This window comes from Nicotiana tabacum, chromosome 14 (genome assembly GCF_000715075.1).
Source record: "Nicotiana tabacum cultivar K326 chromosome 14, ASM71507v2, whole genome shotgun sequence".
NCBI lineage: Eukaryota > Viridiplantae > Streptophyta > Magnoliopsida > Solanales > Solanaceae > Nicotiana > Nicotiana tabacum.
The window spans coordinates 107,879,177-107,896,453 of record NC_134093.1 but is presented as its reverse complement, the minus strand read 5'-3'; the positions used below and the strand labels follow the sequence as shown (position 1 = coordinate 107,896,453).

Sequence of the window (17,277 nt, the reverse complement as noted above, 5' to 3'; positions counted from 1 at the left end):
CAATTCATCAAAAGACTGATTCCGGTCCCCTAAAGTTAGAAAGCTGGTTAGACTGCAATCTATGCCATATTATAATCTTCGCATAACAAGCATATGAATCAAGCGACGTCTTAATGTACAAACCATTTTTGTTGTGTCCCCTGGAGCCAAACCTTCACTTGATTGCTATTTTTCTCAGCAAAAGGAGGAACCACAGTGTTTAATAGAATACATTGACAGGATCCTAGAACTTTACATCCAAGGTATAAGCCACAATAACACACAAGCAATTTATAGAAACTTCAAATGAAAAAGAATTGCCATGACGGCATGTTTCTGTATTAAATTAAATTTGAAGGTGAAAATTTACAACCCAAAAAGCTAGAACGAAACATACTGTCTACAACTTAAACTACTACTAATATATTGTATTCCTAAATCCAATCCTAGAAAAAAGAAACATGGCAGAAGCCACAGGAACTATCATTTACATATTCTAAGCAAAGAATCTACCGACTCATCTAAAGTCTCATCCTCATTTGGGTGTAACCCACTAAAATCCAACCCCTGCACAAGGTAACCAATAGCTATAAAAAATGGATCATATGAATCTTTGAAGGTATTCTCAAAATCATTGTTTAGTAAGGTCATCTTTCCTGTCAATACTATGGACCTAAGAACCAATGCCTCAATTGTGTATGCTGCTAAACCAGTTTCCAAATAAAAAAATTAAGATAGCCCAAGCTGCATTAAAACGTCAGCTTACTGCAAAAATGAGATGCCGATTAAATCTTGAAAAGGTACTCCAAGTCCTCCACAGTGAGACGAGTCTGTCGGCTACCAGTCTCATCCTCTCCGAATGCAGAAGCAACCATTTCTCTTTTCTTTTGCTGTGAAAACCGGTGTTACCACAAATTAGAATTCTCAAATGTAGAGGAAGTGAGAAACCAGCAAAGATGCAGAAAGAAAGCCGCAAACTGGACTATGTTTGAATTACGACAAATAATGAAACCACATCCAAGTCGTTCAGAGGAAGATCATGACTATCCATGTTTATCATTATATTGATAGGAACACTTTAGGCGTGTTGCAAATTTACGAGGAAGTACGAACAAAAAGTTCAAAAAATAACAAATAAAGTAATACCTGAAGAGCCAAAATACGATCTTCAACTGTATCTTTTATAGTCAACCGCAAAACTGTAACAGGACGGGTCTGTCCAATCCGATGCGCCCTGTCGATTGCTTGATCTTCAGTGGTAGGGTTCCACCAAAGGTCCAAGAGAAGAACATGACAAGCTGCAACCATGTTCAGTCCAAGGCTTGCAGCTTTCAGAGACATAATCATGACTGATACCTGCGTAAAGCTTCAATATTTAGTCCTGGGATTTTAAAAAGATAGAAAAATATTCAACACCAAGAAGAAGGAAATGTTAAAACCTCGGGAAGTGTGTTAAAATCTTTCACAGCCTTATCTCTAGCAAGAACAGACATTGTTCCGTCAAGTCTACGGTACTGAATTGAGGAACTCTTCAGACAAGTTTCAAGCAAATCCAACATCCCTGTCCACTGAGAAAAGACAATTGCTTTCTCTCCAACGATTGTAGTTGTATCTTTGGAACTTGAATTCATCCTAGATTCTCCTGCATGATTATCACATTTATTTTCTGACGGAGAAGTTCCTTCATCATCTGATCTTGAAATGCAGTCCCTCAGAGTGCAAGCCTTCGGTTTAGACAGAGATTGCAGCATCTGAAGAGCAGCTTTAATCTTGGACGAGTCATATGGGCTACAAATTGAACTTTCAGCCACTTCAGAGCCAGCACAGTCAGGGTTCTTTTGCAGACTGGGCTGATCAGATAGAGAATCACTTAACATTGCTTTAGAGAAAACTGAAGAAACGCTCAGCTGAGTTTTGCAAGCTGATACAGGACACTTAGTGTCATCGCCGCTTAGATGTTCACAAATACACTGATTACAAAAGACATGTCCACACACTGTTACAACAGCATCTTCAGGGGGGTCCTACAAGATTGTTACCAAAATGCATAAGGAGGTAAGGAAGAAACAAGGAGATCCATAACAGAGAAATCCAAGACAAGAGAAATAAAGAGTAATGTAGTAAGAGACAGATCAAAATAGTAAAAGTTGCAGACAACTAGAAAACTTTATTAGGCTGAAATTAATTTAAAACTGGTATCACATATTAAAAGCAATTGTTGTTGCAACATTTCTCTGATAACCTGTAGTACGTAATCAACCAAATTGTAAGCACTATTTTCCAAATGTTATTTCTATTTTGCCTTGAACAGAGCAAATCACTTGAGCATTATCAAAGCAAGATCAAGTTTGTAACTAGAAATGGCAATAAGTTATATTAGCGTAACAAAGGCAAGCACCACTATTGGTTGTATCTCACCATTAACTTCAAAAATTGCAGATTCTTAATAGAAGACCCAGAAACAGGGAACAAAGATATTAAAAAATGCTACAATCATAAGGATAAAAACTCATTACATATAATAATGATACTTTTGGTGTTGATGTTTGCAAATTGCATGGAAAAAAACGAAAAATCCCCGAGTCGCAGAGGCGCACAGTTCGAAACTCGTGAATGCCTCTCTACCCTTCTCAACTTAAATACCAGCCCTTCTACTCTTCTCTACTTATATGCAACAAAGCCTAATCGGTTTGAGTGTCCTAATAGCTGAGAGGTTTCTACATGGAAGTTAAGTTGTAAAAATCCTCCTTTCTAGTTGTGGATCAGCTTCAATGTTAAACTGAACCATGCATGCATTTAGCAGAGCATGAGTGCTTGTGCATGTAGCATTCACAAATTTATCCTTAGCTAATATAGAACCTGAAAGTAGTAGCTTAAAACCCCAATACTTTTGGTTCACTCTTCCTTCAAATTAGACGAGGATGTATCATCAAAAAATAGAGAGTTGGTAAAAACATTTAAGTTCAATGGGGTTGTTTCTTTTCAGGGAAAAGCTGAGGCGGATAACAGTTGATCAGAGAGCAAAAAGCTAGAGGTGATAAGATTGACATAAACATATATTAAAGAAGAGTCAAGTGATAACATACACTGCAAATGCCACAAATTGCTAAAGAACCTTCCAAACAATTCAAAAGATCAGCTAGTTTCTCTCGCGGTAATTTCTTGGCCTCCTCAATAGATGATCTCCAAACAGAACCAGAGTTGGACCCTCCAACAAGAAGAGGGTGATCACAAGCTTGTCTCAGGCGTAAAAGCATCAGCAATATGTTGACATAATTTTGTTTGACTGTCCCGGCAGCAGCATATTCCTGAATTGTTCATAAATTGATATGTTAAGAGGAGAAGAATTCAAAAGCCAAAGTTCTTGAAGACTGGGTATAAAATATCGTCTAAACATACAGCAAACTGAGCACGTGATTCAGATTCAAGTCTGCAGTAGAAATCTCGTTCCTCGTCAGTAAAATCAACTTTTCTCAGTATAATTCGTTTCGGTGGAAGGTTGATAATGGGTTCTCCATCAAGAAATGTACCTGATCAGATAATGACAGCGTTAATCCTCAATATAGAAATTTAAGAGTTATGCGCTTAGTCAGACATGCAAACAGTACAACAGTAAAAGTGGACAATGACCACCAGAAAACCAAGTTGAGTTTGTCATATTCATTACAACGAGCACCTCACAGATACATGTTCCCAACTAGCAAATGACTTTTAGCACTTCATTTGAAAATCTAAGCGCACACAGCCAAAACGAGTCGAACAAAGCTGCATGTCTGAACATTTATGAGTAACATGTTAAAGATAAGAACAATAATTGGGCTCAGATGAACCAAATAGACCATATGATCCTTTTCTTTCCGAAGAACAAAAAGAGAAACTTTGAAATTATTTTAAAAAAATAAACATAATTCCAAGAATGAATCTGCAACACATAGGAGAGCAAACAGGGAATATAGGACTAACCTATACCGCAAACCTATGTTACTCGGACTCTTCAAAAATGTTGTTGGGTGCGTGTCGGATCCTCCAAATTTAGTGCATTCTTGGAAGATCCGACACGGGTGCGGCAGCGCTTTTGAGAGTCCGAGCAACATAGCCGCAAACAAATGGTAACGCACCAAGAAAGTACTTACTGTACAAACTCTGTCAGGACACATCTCTAAAATTTAATATGGACAAAAAATCCCTACTAGCATCTGCACAATGCACAGAATAAAAGGAAATTTGGAGTAAATCACTTACATGTTCCTAACTTATGCTGGAAGCTACAATTTCGTCATTACCTATCACTTTGTCCCCATAGCATCATCAATATAACATTTTTAATTTTAGATGATCCTAGCCAGAAGCCAAATTGGTGCTAAATCTTAGTAAAACATGATGATTTACAAGTGTAACTTTGAAAAAACACTATACCTTAACAGTTAACTAAAAGAAGTGAAAAGGAAAGAGAAAGAAAAAAAAATTGCTTTCTTCTATGTCCCACCAAACCCACCTGTTTTTCGCCCATCCCATTTAGCTGGATGGTTTTGAAAATCTCAGCATCCACAACCCATCCCCCCCCCCCCCCAAGCTTTTTGTTTCCTATCCACCCTCTCCCTCTTCATGTGTCCCCCGCACCTACCCCTACTCTCCTGCCTGAATCCCCACAGCAGCAGCCACTCAACAAATATCTACAAGTGGCCCCCAGCACCTGTGATGGTGGGTCTGATATTCCCGGAATTCCTATATCCTCTACATTTTTTGCTTGCCTGCTACCACTTTGGGCTTTCTCGATTAAGAATTTGTGCGGGTGTTAAGACGGATGCAAGTTTCTTGATTTTGAAGTTAGGGTGGTGGAGGAGGTTGCATATTTATTGCTCAACTCAGGTAGGGGAGTTCCAGGTTGGGGCACAAGGGGGTGGTGTTGACTAAACAGTGGGCAGGACTTGCTGTAGATGTTGGAGTCAGGATTGACTATAGAGGTGGTTGAAGCCATGGAGGAGCCTTGCGGGGAGAAAAGGACCTGGATTTGTGGCAATCATATGTTCTACTTTTTACTTTTCTTTCGTTTTCCTTTTTTTTTCTCTTTCGTTTCTCAGTCAGAAAGATCAAGTTTTTCTCCTCTTTTCTTTTTTTCTTTCTCCTGGTTACTTCTATTTCCTTAAAAAAATATTCATTTTAAAATAAAAATTTCAAGCAAAATTACCCAAGTGAACATCACGTGTCTCTCACATGATGTCAGATTTTAGCTCCAATTTCCTTACTGGAGGGACACTAAAGACCATCTGAAAAGAGAAGTGATAAATTGAGGATAAACTAAGAATAAAGTGAAGGATGAGGAGGAAATTGTAACTTATAGCACATAAGTGCTTTTTTCCAGATAAGTTGTAACTTAGAACATAATTTGGGCATCATATAGTACTTTACTTGAAATCATGTAATATACTGATGCGGGAAGTATAAAAAGAAAGGTTGGGGCAATGAAGAGCTAGAAGAGTGCTCGCAGATCCTCTACCCTTTTATCAGTATTGAAATAGAAATAGACATGAATGGTTTGGCATCAAAAAAAGATGCAACCACAAGTGAATCATATTATATCATATAAGGAGCAAGCCTGTCTAAAATGGTATACAGCTTATAGAGGAAAAGTACATGCTGAAGTTATTATATTCACCTTTAGTGCGACGAAGCATAACAGTCTTAAGCACTGCTTGCAGCTTTCTGTACCCAGTTGTTGGATGTTTCTGGATTGGAAACTTTATTGTGGAGCAGAATTGTTTATACACTGCATATGGGTCATATTTGAGAAACCTGAAGTAACTGTAAAGGTCATCAACTGCGTTTTGGATAGGTGTCCCTGACAAACACCATCTACGTTTAGCACGAAGACCCCAACAAGCCCTAGCTACTTGGGTTCTGTAATTCTTGATGCTTTGAGCCTCATCCAGCACAATCCTATACCATCCCACCCTTGCAAGAGGGCGCGCAGTGGCTTCAAGCAATTCCTTCTCCACTTCTTTTTTTGCCTTTGATGAACTTTTCTTTGAGCTCGAAGGAGATTTTCTCTTTTTACTAGAAGGTGATTCATGAGTTCCTTTTCCTGTCTCATCATCATCTTCCACAAGAGGCTGCTTAGGGACCTCCATGCTTACTATTGAATAAGTTGTGACCACCACATCGTACTTTGCTAGTTCAATAGGGTCCTTTGTTCTATTGCTACCATGGTATACTAGGACAGAAAGATTTGCTTTGCTTGTTACCTTATTGTGCAACTCCTCAGACCACTGACGAAGGACACTGGTAGGACAAACGATAAGGGTGCCCGCAGCAGGCCTCCCTTTTGTATGCATAGAAGTTTTACCGCCTATGCTAGAATTATCATTGACTTGATAAGAATAGGCACCTAGCTTTGACTTGTCAAGCTCACATGAAATATCATCATCGTCCAAATTCAATGTCTCCGTTTTAGTTTGTCTGGCCATGGCTGTAGAAACTCTCGAAGATGGAGACCTTTCTTTGAGTATAAGTGCAATTGTTGATACAGTTTTTCCAAGTCCCTACAACAACCCAAAGAAAAAAGATTACTAAAAGGGCGACCAATTCGAAGGCAACTTTACTCATGTAGACAGACAAAACATTGAGAAGTTTAAAGTGTCAAAAAGTTACCTGATCGTCAGCAAGAATCCCACCACAACAGGGTACACCAGTTTTTTCCTTCTTGACCATCCATGATAAAGCAATGCGCTGCGTGTAAATTGAACGGATATAATTCAGATAATTCCTCACACCAATTCAATATATAATACATTTTATCTCTTGTTTTTCCCTGGTTAATTCTTCTTCAGGAGGAGGAAGAGGCATAGAGAACCTAAACAGCCTGCTATAAACTATAATATGAATAAATGAAAAAAGAAAAACAGATAGAGAAGCAGATCAAGAAAAATGAAACACCCGAACAATAATCTAGGGCAGTAAAATACACAAGCATATACAAAGTTCCACAAGGATGTTTTCAGCGAAAGGAGTTATTGGCTTAGTATCAGTTATAATGCAACTATTTTTAACCATATCTTCAGATAAGCTACAGAATTTCAGACAACACAATATGTTCAACCAATAGAATAATTCAGAAAATTCACATATCATTGATGTATTTTGTCAGCAGCAGCTTTCTTTTGGCGATAACGAAACAATTTTAGTAAAATTTAATTCTCTCAATTCCCGGGCAATTGCACCAAAAATTCAAGTAGACGCCCTCAGTACGATATTAATGATCTCCACATCTTGAAGAATAAATTCAGGTACATGCTGCACTTAGAAAATCGAAACTTATAATTCCTATAAACATAAACCATCAAACAGTGCTGAACCTGGTGTCTCAATAGAGGAACAGCCAAAAGACCATCGGGTGGATTTTCTTCTGATTTCGGCTGAGAGAGATCCTGCAACAGGTACCACAGCCTTAGTCCAATCAGAATTTATTTCTTTAAGTGAAAACAAGGCATATTTTCTCACGGGCGCAAAAGGCACCCACGTAGTGTCATCGTGTTCCATCAAACAACAACTTTAAACACAGACAGCTTTCAAAAGTCAGGAAGGAATTTTCTGTATTGATCATCCACATACACAGCAAACAATAAATTGGACAGCATAAAAGTAAAGAATCCAACTAATCCCTTGAATTGCACATGCTTAAAGGATTTCAACTCCCATCTTTTTAACTAACAAACTATTATCAATAAAGATACACAAGAAAAAAAACCATTCAAGTGGGTGCGAATAATTACCAGAGAAACAGTTAAAGATAAATATTAATTTTAAAACAGCGAAAATAGCATGACAACATTTCAGAGCACAGTTATTGCAACAGGTGTGTATTGAAATAGCGACAGCTATAAGTCCTCACCTGCAAGGCAGCTCGATAAATAACAAGCTCATCATTTGACTTCGGCCTCATTTGTCCCACTTCAGCTGGAATAAAAGAGTTAGTAATTGTAGTACGCTGTAGAGCAACAAGAGACTTGCCATTAGCACATGGATTTGCCTTTGCAGGTGCACTTATATCCTCGAGAATGCACAGATCATCATCATCCTCACTATGGCTTCTTTGAGGCAACAAGCTTCGCTGAGCTCCTCGATGAGTGGTTGTAGATAGACGAGAACCAGGAACTTTTAAAGAACTGTGTTTTTGCCCTAACATTGCACAGCTGAACTGCTGCTTCATTGAAGTTGATGACAATGAGACAGGCAGTTCTCTACCCTTCACATCAGCATGGTGATCATGAGGAACCAAAATGGTTTTTTCTAAAGAAGCTTCTTTGAAATTATCAAGGTGATGAGAAGACCTATCATACTGAAGTATATCATTTTCAACCTTTGGATAAACCAAAAAATTGTTACTTGAAAAGGCAGTTGCAGGAGCAGGAAAAAATGAATTTGAGAGCCCAGAAACTGTAGGTATATCAGCACCACCTATCAGTTCATTTTTGTCATTCCTTCTGTGTAACTGGTGGTTTTGAATAAGGAAACTTGACCCACTGAAAGGCAAAGGCTGAGGAAACACCTTTTGCACCTTATTACTGTCTCTTAATCTGGAGGACAAGATGCCATTATTTAATGATGTTTGGATACCACCACTACGATAGGCACTGAGCTCCCCAACACCAAAATTTGCGGTCATATAACACTCAGGAGCCTGCTGAACTCCTTCACCTGCTCTTGTCCAATTCTCATATGCCATTGTATCCGAGTCTGCAATCCCAGTTGTATGGTCCAATTGTTCGTCCATTATATTTAGCATCTTATCATTGTGAGACAGCATTTCAAAATCAAGGTTATTTAGTGCAGCCGGCTTCGAGAAAGAATCTGCATGGGAAGTTTGTGGAAACTTGTCCCAACTTTCGGGCAAAGTATCAGAACTCTGACATAAACTAAACCCAGCGTAGGGCTCATCATTTGAAGATGCAGCTACTTCAATGCTTGGTGTTTCTTCTGCAGCTAATGTTTCTGAGGTTCTCAACTTGTTCTCTGTAGTTGATTGGCTTAGCAGCAACCCTAAAATGTCAATGACGTTTTTCGAAGCGATTAGAAACAAAAATGAATAAATATAAAACTTACAACAGAAAAGAACCTCAGAGCAAAGATGAGAATAACAGAAATGCCGACTAAAAAGAAGATCAAGAAACATTCAGCGCAAGATTTTCGCTCTGGAGAACCAGTTGTATTAATGAGTTTCACATATCGTATAGCTGGTCCAAATTCTATCAATCATTGATATGATCAGTATTAACAGCAAAGCTACATGTGTCACAACTAGTGGACATCTGAAGGTTGAGGTTCCTTACTTTCTTGTTGGACATTAGATGAAGTACACCGAGAGAAATTATCCTTATGAGTGGACCGGTCATTGTCCTGACCAGGCTTCCGTTCAGTCAGGTTTCTACAGAAACTGTGTACCGGAGAGTCTATCCCTAATTGAAACTCAAGCTTCCCACCATCAACATTTGAATTCCCTGCAGAATCAGATGAACCATCTGAAACACCTGTCCTAGAATCTGAAGCTTCTGAGTTGGAAGAAGGGGAGACTCCAATGTGTCCAAGAAATTGACCCCCTGAAGATGAAGCTCTCTCCAAATCTGAATAACCTACTTAAAATAGCATAAACATCAAGAATCAAATATCAATATCAAGATGAGTAATAAGCACCATAATCTCACACCAAGTTAGTAACAACATCAAATTCCATAAGTATCCAAGTTGGCAACCAACTAACCTTGTCCCATGTCATTTGGCATAAAAACCTCTGGCATACTCTGCAAAAGGATACCCGAATATTAAAATCATTGACAAACTGGGTAAGCATTGTAAGACCAAACTGTTCGCGTGATCCAATGACAGATCTACAATATGTATCTCCAGACCAAAGATTGAAAGCAAAGCACTTCGCAGTATATTCTTTACTTAACCTATATTGTGTTTTTACTTCGTGAAGCTGATGGCTCAATTTCATTCATTAAGCTTTTTGTCAACTCTTTCGGCTGCAACTTAGTAACAACGGAATAACTGACCTCACATCAATTTTAACCATCTACATCCAATGGACAATTTAAACAGTTTACGGGTCTACGTCCAACACCTCTTGGTCTTGGACACAATAATGTAACCGATTGCTCAGTACTTAATCAACAAGCCATTCGAATTTACAAGGTGTAATGTCTAAAAATAATAGTAATCCCATGAGTAAATTTATTCATTTTGACAAGCCCATTCCTAAAATATAGTACCACACATCTCTATTATGTATTACTAAACATTCACTGACTTCAGGTGTATCTAGTATTTCTATTTGTTCAATTTAGTCAAACACATCTATAAATTATTTCTACCAACATGTCCTTTATTTATGAAAATTTGCAAATGTGATGTGTCTATTTAAGTACCACAGATACTTCAAAAGAACCCCATCCACAGATACTGAAAAAGGCACAAGACATCCTTAATGCTTCTCACCATATTATTACCAACCATTGGTATTAAATTTCTCAGCATCTAACAGCTTACGAGTATTTTTTCAAACAGTCATAATGTGTTAAAGAAATTCAGCAAGGTTTTACCTAGTATTCAAAGAAATCACACGTTAGTATCCTTAATATTTCAAGATTCAGCTAACCAAATTACTTCAGCAGCTCTTAGTTCACCCAACCTAGTTAAATCCACAATAAGCCATCCCAATCCCAATCCCAATCAGACTCAACAGTTATAAGTCTCGACTTGAAAATGGGAAAACAGATACCGAGTCTGAATCTATCAACTAAAAAGGTTCTGTATTTCATTGATACGTCTTCTATTACTAATTTCTTGCAATAATCACACAATAGACCCAGTTTTCCCAAAGAGCAAGTAATCTCATCCTAAAGGTCAATTAAGGACCACTGGCAAAAAACGTGAGGTAGGTACCTTATTAGAAGCATCTATAATTATGACTCAGAGTCTGCACATGCTATCTGTTACATAGGGAAATGTTATATTGATTATACAGGTCATTGCTATGACTATCAACCTTGTAGTACATATTAAAAGTGTTTCGATTCAGTGAAGTTACATGTTAACTGGTTTTCACATGTCTAAACTTATTGATTGAGTAGAAGAATACTTCAAGGTATAACATAGGCCCTTCTATAATATTATATACTTACAACAACTAGGCCTCATTCTCAAACAAGTTGGGGTTGACTGTATGAATCCTCACTGACCATGTTACTCCATATAAACTCATCTCATGCCAATATTATCGAAAATAAAAATAACAATAATAATAATAATAATAAAATTAAAAAACTACTTAAATTTTTGTATGTAACAAACGATTACTACCCCTATTTTATCCCAACCAGAGAGAGAGAGAGAGACCAAGACTCCCGTAGAAGAAGTCCCTCTTGTATATTGTCAATACTCAATTCAATAAGAGTCTCTCTCTTCCTTTCTCTTTTTACAGAGCGTCGCTAAAAGGCCCATTAGTAAAAGAAGCTATTCAATCAGGCATCACAGAAGTGTGAAAATATGCAGTCTTATAATACAAGTGGTCTTGAAATATTTGATAGTTATGGGCCTTCAACTAGCATAATCATAGTGTTTTGACATTTACAGTTTTCATGTTACCACCATGCTACCTTGAACGACACAACAAAAAGAACAAGGGTCACCTCCATAGCCATGCATCTCCAGTAACTACAGAACCTAGTTAATTACCACAACTCGCAAGCTCATGAGTCATGATCCTACGCAGCAAGATATCATGAAAATAAGATGCAATTAGATATTTTTTCAAGATGACACTAGCTGAAATTTGCAAGATAAAAACTGACATTTCGCTGTTCACATCAAAAAGTGCTAAATTCTTTTATTTGAAAATCTTTTCATGAGATTATTCTTTATTCGAGATGTTGAATTTTTTATTTATTCTAAAATTATCTTATAATGTGAGGCAGGTATATGATATTCCATTACAAACATATAAATATTCTTTCAGTTCAATGATAATCTATTGGGGTTATATAATATATTTTCTATTTCACGGGAAGTAAAGCCAATTTTACTAGACCTCTATCCAGCAACCTAATGCGACACGGCAAGGTCGAACAGTTTAGCTAAACTCTCCCATATGAAAAAAATGATTGGAACTGACAACATTATGACGTACTCACTCTGTTCCATTTTATGTGAAGGTGCTTGACTAAGCACTGAGTTAGATAAATAAAGGGAAGACTTTTGACACATAAACTAAATATATGCAAAGTACCAATTTAGCCCGTACTACCAATAATTAAATGAGTCAGTTGTGAGTTCCACATGCCTTTACACTTTCTCTCTCTTAGTAAATGAATGAGCTTTTATATCAAGTGAGACCAAACAAGTCATGTCATTAAGCATAAATGGAGACGCAAATCTTAAGATAGTTTCCAAATAGAGAAAGATGTTATTCTTTTCGGAGCAGACAAAAAAGGAATAAAAAGGAATGTCAGGCGTAATAGAGAACGTAAAAATAAAGATCAACAAATGTATCCAACTTAAATGGAAAATATCTAAATTGTACAATCATCTCATCTAAAAGCTTAAACATTAAACTACTAAAAGGAAACACTCAATTATTCATTTAATTCTTACAAATTTTCTTTCAAAGCAAAATCTAGAGAGTTTAAGTTCCACGCGCTGACAGCGTAAAAATTATTTACACAATTAGGTCACTTAAAAATAATTGCAGGCAACTTTGGTCAATAAGCATTGCTCATTAGTCTAACATAAATGGCAAGTAACATTCATTAGACTGTAAGTGTATATAACTTAAATTTAAATCCAAATCAAACCCAAATTTTGAACCCCTATACAATAATCTTATTCATATATACACACACAAACACCAAAAAAAAAATTAAGAGGTGCATGTCCAGTTCCTACTGAATCGAGAATTACCCACTAAGAAAATTATTACTAAGCGATCATGCTCAATTCACAGTAAAACCCTGATTTACAAAAAAAAAATTAACTTATATATACTGACAGCATAAAGATTTTTTCATACTATCGGTGAAATTTAACCTGTACTAGCCAATTGATTACCATCTTTACCAGATTACCAAGACTTGATTGTGTAAAGATTTTTTAGACTGTCAATGCATACAAAAAATTCATTGAAAATTTACCGGCAGAGAAGGATCGGGGTCCTCGTCAATAATTCGCCATATATCGTCAATATCCATGCTTAGCTCATCAAAATTCATCCCAAATTCGACCGACAAATCATCCGATGGTAACGAATATTGCGATGACTGGTCCGCCATCATCATCGCAAAAATATCACTAAAATCTAAAATTCTCACCAAATCCAATCAATCAATCATTCAAATAAAAATAAAAAAACCCTAATCCAGCAACAACAAAAAAAAAGCCTAGAAATTCACGAGTCCTCTAAGATTCCAATACGCTGTCGTTTCATCAACCCAAAAGGATCACAAAATTTTCACCACACTAACTCTCTGTGTGTGTGTGTGTGTGAGAGAGAAGATAAATCTACGATTGGATTTTTCTTCTGGCAAAGAAGGTTCGTAGAGGTTTCAAAATACGCGACTTCTGATTTGGCCACTTTTTTTGCCCTTTTTATTTAATTAATGAGTACGTGTTTTTTCTCGTGATGTTTTTGGGGGAATTTGTGTTGAATTGGGGATGAGGTGGTGTTTTATGACTTTCTTTTTATAATTATAATAATAATAATAAAATAATTAAAATAATGATTTAAAAAAAAACAATTTCCTAATTTGGTTTGGACTTTAGATATAGGAGGAATCCAAATGTGAATACTGAATAGGGAAGGTTTTGTTAAGTGTAAGGCCCGCGTTTTGTCAGTTCAACTTCAGTTGTCTTCATCTTTTTTTTTCACATGTCCATTTCGGAAATAGTTAGATTCTAACTAGAAATATTCTTTCGGTCTATATTTATGCGACGGTATTTGACAGTACATTTTAAAATATTCACTTTGAATATTAATTATGCTAAATATTTAACGGTCATTTTTATATGTCGTTTAAGATTTTTGACACATTTATTAATCATAAAATTTATCTTACTAGATTACTCTTATCTCTACTTTAAATGAGTAAATAATGACCATAGTCTTACTAGTAATCTTCCTTAAATGAGTGACTAATAACTATACCTAGTGTAATTTCGTAAGTGGGGTTTGAGAAAGTTAGTGTGTACGTAAACCTTATCTTTACCTTGTGTAGGTAGAGAAGTTGTTTCCGATACACCCTCGGATATAGCATAATCTCAACAGTTTTGAAAAAAAAATATAGTAGTAGAGAAGTCACGGAAAAAGAAACATTGACAAGAAAAAAGCAAAAATTGAATTGAAGAAGAAAAAAGTAGTTAATGTTTTCTTAATTTAATAAAGTGGTAAATATTTTAGACCACTTTTTTTGTTTTTTTGGCTAAGGCAACAAATGAAAAAGTACCAAGGAAGTATATTAGTGACAGTTTGAAGAAATTAGTACGGTGATGATTGAAAAGTCTGATACTGAAAATATCATAACAAAGTTTAAAATTTTTGAGTAATTTAATTGATTTAAATTTTTGAAAGTTGTATAAAACGATATGTGGTATTCAATGTCGGTTCTCTAATTGAAGGAAGTTTTAAGATTTCAACTTATAATATTACTTTTTAAATTTTATTTATATGATAATGTCTCATTGCATATAAAGTTTAAAATATTTATTTTATTTGTTATATTAGTGATAATGGGAAGAATTAGTAAAGTACTAGTCAAAAATTAGTTTAATAAAGAAAACATTATATCAAAGTTTAAACTTAATGAATTTGAATTGGAATTTTGAGAAACAAAGGAATCCCTTTCGAAATAGAAAATAAATCATATCATTAATTGAAACATATTTTATTTGTATTGAACAATATTTTGGAGAACAAAAATAATTATTAAATTCAACAGCAAAAATAGTCACCTTTTCCTTGAAAAAGACAAAAGATGCCTCTAGCTAAGACATAGTAGTAATTAATTACTTTCTTTTTTGGTAATTGAGTAAAAGTTAAGATAAAGATACCATTACATATCATTCATTTGTGTTGAATATGTGTGTAAATCTTAAATGATCAACACAAGAAAAGTAAACCATTTGTTTTATTTCCTTTTTACCATTCGTCTTTCCTTCTAAGAACAAAAGTTTGATAGGCCTTACTGCGCACGGGCCCAATAACATCGTTTAAACAGTATATATATATATATATATATATATATATATAATATTATTGTGGTCCCAAACTATTATCTAGAAAATAAAATTTAAAAGGAACTTATTTCATGATCAGGTTACGTTAAATAGCATGACTAATTTATGTCAAACTTACATATTCTTACAATACAAATTTTAACATCATAGAAAGCTTCAATTTTTATATAATAATTCAAATAAAAGATATAATTGTTCAAAGGAAAATGCATAGTTCAAATTAAAAAAAATAGCTAGATTGGGGCGACAACCCAAGAATTACTACAAAATTATCCTTTTTATTTTACCACTTTTGTTTTGAGTCCTTTATAAATTCGTTGAGAATTCTTCTTTTCAACATTTGATCATGAGATTCTTCTAGTTATTTTTTTACCTTTTGTGGCTTTTTGTGATTAGAAAGTCATTTTTAAAGGTGTAAACTTTATGTTGATTCTCAAAGTGTTTGATCGAAAAGTAATTTTTTTATTGGTAGAGAAATTCAATATCATTAAAATGCCCTTTGTTATCATTTTTTTTTCCAGATATTTTTGAAAAGGTAATTACATTGGATTTTCATTTGTGAAGCACCTTTTTCTTTATACATATGTCTACTTCAATCTATAATTCGAACACGCTTATGTTATTAATAGTGGTTTACGACTTTGCCTCTATATATTCAATCAAAGACCCTAAGTATTTGACAATGGCAATGGCATTAACGAAATCAAGCACTTCAATGTTTAAATCTCTTCATAGGTCTTCACAAGCAAAACTAACAAGCTATACCCCTTTCTATTTTTCATTACCAAAAATTTTATTTTAAAATATTTGGAATACATTTTCATACATGGTTGATTTGGTTGTTGTTTAATCTTTGAGTTGTTACTTATATATAAAGTGTTCGTCTCTTTAAAACTATTCCCTTAGATCACATGAGTTGAAATATCACTATTCAAATTGAACAAAAATGATTTTCCCTCAATGGAGATGAACTCCTGTTTGAATTATAAGCTCCTTCCTTAATTTTAATTACGCTTAATTTTATATTAACTAAGCAATTACACGTGCGAAGAAAAAGGTCAAACTATGTAATCATTTTAAATTGCAGGCAAATTAAATTTTAAACTATATATTTATCTAATATTGTGATATAAATTTTGTCCAAATGCCAACAATAAGTACAATTGTTTAATACTTTTACTACAGAAAATAATAAAAATATTAATATCTCAGAGAAAACATAAAGTTTGAACAAGCAATGTTTAGCTCGGTGGATACGATGGAGATAGTAGCGAAGCATTATGTTAAACCTTTTTTGAGGAGTATTTCTACTAAAATAAAAAATTTCACTCATAATGTAACTTCTTCTTTACAAATAAAATTCATATCCAAACATAACTTTAACTTTCAAATATAGATTTTTTTAACTTCAATTGATCTAATTTTTCAACTTTAATCAAATATTATCCAAATGCTAGCAGTAAGTTACGTTTTCTATGTTATGTAATTAAAATTAAAATCTAAAGTTGGCATAGAAATAGCTACAAAACTAAATAAGATTATCGATGTAGTAATGCGGCAAAACAACGTATAAATAAATTATACTGCAAACATATTACACTATATTTAACTTTTAGGTCCAAATGCCAACAATAAGTTTTTTTTTAATGTTATGTAATTAAAATTAAATCTAAAGTTAGGCATAGAAATAACTACAAGAATTAAATAAGATCAATGTAGTAATTCGGCAAAACAAAATTATACTGTTAATATAATAAACTATATTTAACTTTTAGAAGGAAGAAAAAGAAAAACTATAATTATCAGTCAGCAATACTCCTTTTGTAAAAAGGAACATGGATAAGCCGACATCAATTAGCATGACATGTAGATGGAGAGTTAACACTTGTCAGAAGAAGGTGCATGTATTCCCTCTTATTAAGAAGTAGTAATATAGTGCAATAATAGTCATCCTTTATTAATTTTCTTGTTATTGATCAATATAAACATTTAATCCAATTTATTTAAAAACATATTAGA

General features: G+C 34.7%; 1 protein-coding gene across 2 annotated transcripts; it reads right to left on the bottom strand.

The window, feature by feature from the left end:
- Positions 1-286: 286 nt before the first annotated feature.
- LOC107812699 (helicase-like transcription factor CHR28) lies at positions 287-13,650 on the bottom strand. 2 transcript variants are annotated; one of them, XM_075229826.1, is made up of 12 exons: positions 13,161-13,650; positions 9,734-9,773; positions 9,306-9,605; positions 7,868-9,015; positions 7,332-7,403; positions 6,628-6,705; positions 5,636-6,518; positions 3,379-3,509; positions 3,066-3,287; positions 1,419-2,003; positions 1,126-1,335; positions 287-869 (listed from the first exon to the last, which is right to left on the bottom strand). In XM_075229826.1, the coding sequence occupies exons 1-12, from the start codon at positions 13,302-13,304 to the stop codon at positions 765-767; spliced, it is 3,918 nt and encodes a 1,305-aa protein (XP_075085927.1). In that variant the 5' UTR covers positions 13,305-13,650; the 3' UTR covers positions 287-764. The 2 variants fall into 2 exon arrangements, with proteins under 2 accessions (XP_075085927.1, XP_016493339.2); XM_016637853.2 differs by having other exon boundaries at positions 9,306-9,608; positions 13,161-13,627.
- Positions 13,651-17,277: the final 3,627 nt, after the last annotated feature.

What these genes read in the sequence shown, in the direction of transcription:
- LOC107812699 (XM_016637853.2), bottom strand. Translation starts at nt 13,304, where the DNA reads ATGATGATGGCGGACCAGTCATCGCAATATTCGTTACCATCGGATGAT. An exon ending in ATCTAATGTCCAACAAGAAA is followed by an intron (nt 9,016 to 9,305) that starts GTAAGGAACCTC and finishes TTGACATTTTAG; the next exon opens with GGTTGCTGCTAAGCCAATCA. An exon ending in TTTATCGAGCTGCCTTGCAG is followed by an intron (nt 7,404 to 7,867) that starts GTGAGGACTTAT and finishes TACCTGTTGCAG; the next exon opens with GATCTCTCTCAGCCGAAATC.